The sequence below is a fragment of the Mycetomoellerius zeteki genome, unplaced genomic scaffold (assembly GCF_001594055.1).
Source record: "Mycetomoellerius zeteki isolate Tzet28-1 unplaced genomic scaffold, Tzet1.0 scaffold149, whole genome shotgun sequence".
Lineage (NCBI taxonomy): Eukaryota > Metazoa > Arthropoda > Insecta > Hymenoptera > Formicidae > Mycetomoellerius > Mycetomoellerius zeteki.
The window spans coordinates 3317799-3324877 of NW_017256436.1; the positions used below are offsets into that span (position 1 = coordinate 3317799).

At 40.1% G+C, this 7079-nt stretch overlaps 1 protein-coding gene across 1 annotated transcript; it reads right to left on the reverse strand.

Moving 5' to 3' along the window:
• Positions 1–1823: 1823 nt before the first annotated feature.
• LOC108720302 (uncharacterized) lies at positions 1824–6202 on the reverse strand. The gene is given in 4 exon segments (XM_018444220.1): positions 1824–3131; positions 3134–4589; positions 5344–5520; positions 6167–6202. Coding segments are annotated over 4 exon segments (1986 nt in total). The 5' UTR covers positions 6188–6202; the 3' UTR covers positions 1824–2799.
• Between the last annotated feature and the right edge of the window lie 877 nt (positions 6203–7079).

Here is a 7079-nt window from a genome sequence, read left to right on the forward strand (position 1 = left end):
ATCTAATTTTTTACCAAGATCTGCTTCTTGGTAGAAGATAATATTGCTGTTACGAATTGTCGTTAGATTTCGCGAAACACGATTTGAACAACCGCTCTAGATAAAATCATTGTGAGACAATGCCGTGAATAATAATAACAGGTAGATCCGCGGAGTGATATATAATTTAATTTGTAGAAAGTCGATAGCTGATAAAAATGTCAACGCACGCTGGAAACTCGAGGGATATGACAGGACAAATGTCAGGTAAGCGTCGCTTTTGTCTCGGATTACTCGCTTTCGACTATTGTTGTTGAAGTGACTTCGCTTCATCGGGATACCTCGCGATTTTCTTCGCTCGCGTTATTTCCTAGCATACAAATGTATGCATTATGCTCATTTCTGTGAGACACCATGTGCCTTCCTCGATGACTTTCTATCTCTGAAGTAAGAGTGAGAAACAAGCCGGTGCGGCGGATGCGGCGGACGCTTTAATTAGATAATCTTACAGATTCGCGTATTCCTATCGGTGCTGATTCCATTGTGAAAATGCGCCTACGCCATTGTAACTGGCGCATGCAATACCGGAATACCGGAAGACATGTGCAAGACCCACTGTCCGTGCTAGCGAGTGTCCTCGCCTGTGTCCTAACGACAGCCTTTCAAATGCAAGCGTGCATATCCGGCGCTCGTGGAAAAATCAGAACACTCTTTAGATTTCCGCGGAAAATAGCCTGCCATTCGCCGTGAATTAAAAAGTATTTCGCATGTTACTTTTCACACCGGAAACTCATTCGATCGACATTCTTGAGCAGGACGTTGAGTCAATATTGGCGCTGCGATTACTTGCATGTATATTTCACTTCACTTATTAGTAACTGACATTATACTTTTGTACTTTGTACAAACAAAATTTTTGAAATTTTGGAATAAGCTTGTTCAGTTTTTTTTTCTGAGATGTCAATCTCAATCCTAATCTCTAATCTAATATGAGCATTTGTCGAAATATCAAATATAAAAAAAAAACTTTAATTAGCCTTGTTAGACAAAGTGAATCAAAATAATTATAAATTATTTTAATTTACTTCATCTATATAACCAATTAATAATTTGCATAATCATTAATGAACTGTTTTCATTAATATTTTTAATCATCCAGTTGATTCGTCTTTTGTTGCGTTGCCACTTGTGCAAATCGAACGTTCACCGAGCGGTGATTGTTCCGTTTCTCACGTGCTGTTCGAATAAACGCGTGAGATATCTACGTTGTGTGTCGCGCATAACGCTTTTTTCGACAAAGAAATTCGCTCTCAGACAACAGGCGGGCTTTCCGAATGCGTAGAAATCACGCGCGAGATCTCATGATCTAAGCCCTCGACCGCATGTTCGCGCGTAAGTTTGCCGCATAGACCCGACCGGGCAGGAATGTCGCAATGCGCGACGCTAATTACCGGCAGTAGACGCGTTACTATTCTTTCTCGGTAACGCCGACTCTCAGGGACTTATGAAATGAGTTCTCACACAACGTCTCGGAGTCTACCGTCCGACTCTTTCTTTATTTCGATGCGTATATATCACACTAGTCTCTTACGTAACATCGTATTTACAGTCGTAAGCAGGAAGTATGTTAAAGATGCCTTAGGATCTAGAACTTTCGCTGGTGTTGTCGGGTGCGTTTTAACAGAGGGTACCTCTCATAGAAGAGATTTCTTTTGAATAATCGCTTAAGATAGATGCACCAGTGATTGACTGCTGATAATAAATGCCCAATATATATATATTTGCTCAGTTTCTATAAGAAATTAATAACTGTTTTTACCAATGCTCATTTTTATCAATGTAAATTAACTTGGATTCTTAGAACTAGAAAAAGATAAAGAGTTAATTGAACCATGATTAAAATGAAACTATATGGGTAGAAAGAGCACAAGATTAACCTTAATCTTGATTTAACTTACTTCTCATTTTATTTTGGTTCTAAGAATCAGAAAAAAAATAAAGATTAAGTTAAATCAAGTATAAAGTTAATGTACATTGGTAGAAACAGACATAAGGAATAAGAATATATGTTTCGAAGTCGCGGATAATTACATTAGTTATCGTAATATATAATCATTATGTAATTGTAAATTAAAGCTGTCATCTATTGGAATACTATTATTGGTAATTTTGTTATTTTAACATTCTTTCCTTGTTAATTTTAAACGACATAATTTACACGCAAATCTCAGCAGCGTGAGAAAAATTTTGTGCGATACTTGTAAGATAAGTGTATGAGAAAATAAAATATCTTTGCTTAGAAAAGAAATTTAATTAACTAACTATTACTTAGTCGGTCGTACACTGATGCACCTACTCTAAAGCACGTAAATATGCGTCAAATGTTGGCAAGCTATCGTGCAGAAAATCGGTCGGGCTGCGCAGCAACGATTTCCCTTTCGCGAAATGATTCGATTCATTAACGACACGAATGCGTTCATTGCGTGTAAGACATTGATTCTTACACGCTGATGGACATATCCGTTCGTCCACTACTAAAAAAAAAGGTTACCGTTGACGTAAGCCCCTTCGTCATGCTTAAATATGTTACCGTGAGAATTTGATACAGTTCCAAGATAATTAGTAATGGTAAAAATTACATATCTAAAAATTATTTGTTGAAAGCAAATTCGTTAACTTTCGTCAAGGTTCTTTCATCTTGTAAAAAAAGTCGTATATAACAATTAGTTAAAATTCTACAATAATTTAACTTTTGTGTACTTGCAACGAGTAATACTTTTTCGTAATTTCTAACTACTTCTAATAGTTCTAACCTACTCGTTACATCTTTTTCCTCGCCTCTTTTTCCTCTTCTTCGTCCGTAATAATCTGCACGCTCCTGACTGGACCCGCCTTTCTGTATCTCGATGCTGGTGTCGTGGTGGTCATCGGAACCGTCATTGACCGTTCGGTGTTGATCGCTAAATTTACCATTCGCAACAGCAAAGCTTCTCTGATAGGTGCTGGTAGGATCTCGTCATTTTCGTCTGCGTCATGTGTGTAAAATTTCTGCCTATACACTCTCTTGGGATATCTATCGTGGTAATCGTCATACTGGGAATGATAGAGCGGGCTCAGAGCCCGAGGGTACACCGGACGTCTCAGGGACACTCTTTATGGTCGTACGCGAGTTCAGGTCTCGGAAGCGGCGCCTGAAAGCCCGCTGGATACGAAGGATATGGCTGCTGATCGTATAAAGCATCTTCGAGGAAGCTCTTTGGGTATGATAGGGCTTGCACGCCATATTGGCTCACTAGGAGCCTCCTTAGCAACATCTGGAAGTCTCGTCGACTCAGAGGCGGTGCGATCGGATTCGGTGGTTCTGGAGGCAGTGGCAATGCGCCAGTCCGGTAAGGATATACAGTCTCGGGCGTGGTCGCCTGGTACTCCCTGTCGTCAGGATGAACTACCGCATTCGGAATCGGTCGCAAAATCGGCCGTGCTCTTTGATCGGCATCCGAATACATTAGCGGTCGTACGGGACGTGAACGCATATAATTCATGTTTATTGCGATTCGCGCCTCATCTTCGGGATCGGGCACGGGAGTCTCCGTCAAGTAATGAACGTTGGCATCTGTCGTGCTCGAGTAAACCGGTTGATGATTCGACGGAGGCCTTAATAGGATCCTACTAATTGGTATTGCTCTGTAGACGCCTCCCTCTTCCTCGAGATTGCCCGGTTGGGACGGGACGAGTATCCTAGGCGGTAATTCTCGCAGATACTGTTCAGGCTGCTGTCTCATGAAGACAGGCTCGGTGCTCTGTCTGACATAGTCCCGAATTTCTGCTGGTACCCTGGTTGTAGAACCGTGAAGTAGGGTCTGCTGAGTCGACGTACGCTCCTCCTGGGGAGGTTTCGTCTGTGTCTCGTAAACCTGAGAATCTTCATACTTCGGACTGTCGAATCGACCACCCGCTCCTAGGTTTTCTTGACGATTGACGTAGAATTTCGGTCGTTCTGTGCGCGGAGTAGTGGAAACCCTCTGGAGAATTCGCGATGGAGATGACGTGGTGAACAAAGGACGTGTCGTGGACAAGGAACCGCCATAAACGTCGGAATGTTCGTCGTTGTCATCGGAATTCGACTTGGTTGTCTCGTCGTGTAATTGCCTTCTCAAGTTATTCCCCGTCGTGATTTTGACCTCGTCTTCCTTCTCTACGAAATCTTCAGAGATTGGCGGGAGGCTATGTTCAATCGGTCGCTTGGCAAAGATGATCTTTCGATAAGCACCACTTTTGTCATCCGTACTGGGTCGGTTGATTTGCGAATCTTCGTCTTCGATGTCTTCCTCTATGACGATCGGTCTCTGCTGGCCATTGATGACTAAGCGCGGCCTGTTCTTCGCCGTACCCTTTAAGTAGTGTCCGAATATCGTCTTCGGTGCCTCTGTAGTGGTAGTGCTTGTGGTCGTCGTAGTGGTGCTCGTAGTTGTCTTCCTCGTTCGAGGAATCGACTGTACTACTGACGGTCTGGTCGACGATTCCGTTGTCGTGGCAAATACGATGGTCGGTCTTTTCGTAGTTAACGTACGGTTAATGCGCGGCATGCTTTGCACGACCGATACGTGTTCCTGCAATGGCGACATGGTGGTTGCTTTAAAACCCGTCCCGTTCGAAGAGGAGTACGAAACTCTCTTTATCTCGCCGTTAGCGTCGACAAAACCGAACGTGCCCTTAATGTTGCCCAAAACATCACGACTCTCGACCTGACAAAGCAAGTATTTTCCGTTCATTTTTTTCGTGAGAATGGTATGATTCTTACGTCTTGCACGAACAAATTAATCTTTTTATTAATACAATTATCATAAATGTAAAAAATGAAAAATATTTTAATTAAATAATAAATATAATATACTAAACTATATATTATAATTTTGCTTTACTTAATATTTAAATGATAATAATATATATTTACAAAGTTTAATAATATTTAAGTTTAAATTTAAATTTAAACATTGACACATATTTCGCTCTATTTTTTAATTTAAATAACAGAATTTTTGGAAAATTTTATAAATGAGGGCATAAATAAAATTATATAATAAGATGTAACTTTTCTAATTGCCTGCCGTAATCATAGCAGCCCATTAGATTTTTATATATCTATTGGAGTTATTGTTGATATTGATATAATTAAAATTGCCATTGGCATTACTTACTTAGCACATCGTTATTTTAAATGCAATCAGAAATGAAAAGAATTGTTCCGGCTAATTAATATTCGATACTGTGGGAACCGATTGTGCGGTGCAATTTATGATTCTCGGAAAAATAGATGATAGGCGCGGTTAAATTACGCGCTTAAGTAGTTACGCACATAATTACCTTGAATGAGCCATCACCGGCTTCGTAACCATACGTGTAAGAGCCGTCTTCGTTCACCTTTCTGATCTGCTTCAAGATCGCCACTTGATCATGTTGTGTTTCCGATGTTTGCTGGTCCGTGACGTTCGAACAGCTCGCGGTCGCCAAACAGAAGAATGCCATCAGCCATGGCGTCATCTTAAAAGGAAAGATGAATTTTCTCTATGAAGAAAACGCAGTAACTCAAACACGATGACGCTGATGCATTTTAAATATCACGAGAAGATACCCATACAGCACATTTTATCCGAGGAATATCCTGGAAACGTTTTTAGAACATAGAATGTCCTGTGGATGTTTTTAGGACGTCCCTTGGAGGCCTGTGCTGTATGAATAGTGTCAAAAATTGCAATAAATCGTTGAATATACGAATTCTGAAATGACAAACTTGAATTTCAGCGCGATGAAAATTGCATGCTCTTTAATTTATTCAACGATTATATATTCAAAACGAAATACTTCCAATACGCGCGTTCACGTTCACATAATGACGCACTTGTCACTCTACAGCATTTCGCGTCCTAAAACATTTTCTCGGAATAAATCTTGAGGATATATGGGCGAAATATCGCGTATACAATCGTTTGCCAAAACGCACACTTTCCCAATGCACCAATATCGGTTTCGCGAAAAAAAATCATTGAAACGTTTAGACCGAGCACTTGCATTTAGATTGATAGTGACTGAAATTGATCTCGCTCTCTCCCTCTCTCTTTTTCTTACGCGGGCACCATGAACCACGTATTCGCGCACTCGCGCCAGCTCGAAATACTCGGCGATATACCTTGTTGGAACTGGAAACCATGTTACCGCGGATGCGGTGAATGTTCTTAATACAGCGTGGGGTGTCGGGTGCCGTTATATATAGGGTGACACAATAGGCAACCACCGCCGCGCCCCTTCCACGGCGCAACGCGTCGCGCCGCCATGTTCAACCTTGATGACCCCTAAACATTCATTAAGGCGCTGGGATTCTAAATGACAGCTCTCCTGCTTATTGTTAGTAAAAATGCGAAGCGTCGCGTGCATTTTTACAACGCTTCGGTAGAAAATACACGACAATGAAGGCTCGTGGTTGTGATTGCTCATCTCGATTATATGTTTTTTCGTTGCGCACAATTGCACAAGACAGGATTACTTTAACGACTCGAAAATACGGGAAAAGTCGCCAGATGATCGGCTGCTGCGCGAAGTGAATGTCGAAAAATGACTGTATTTTTTTCTTTTTTTGTTAAACAAATTAATTCGATTAGTATTTAAATTTTACATTTTGCTCGAGTTGCTTTAATTTTGTAAGATGGATGTTCCTTTTCTTATTAACGTTAGAACGATCGATAATATTCCATTAGAACCGAAGATGCTAATTTGTTAATTTCCTATCCTTGTTTTTGTTTAGTGAAAGTCATTTTGTTATTACTTATAAATCTCATTATAATTATTTGTTTTATATTTACATATTTTCAATATTCTGTACTTATATCTAATACATAAAAAAAAAAATTGAAATTATTAGCGAGGTCAAAATGACATTATTGGTTTTAGTGTATGGGAAAAACAATTACTATTGCCACGACTACAAGTCGCCCATCAATACATTTTTTGATTATAAGAACTAATACGATTATGATAACCGTGAGATTAACATATTTTAATGATTATGGTTGTAAAGATATATATGTTCATCTTGCGATTATCAC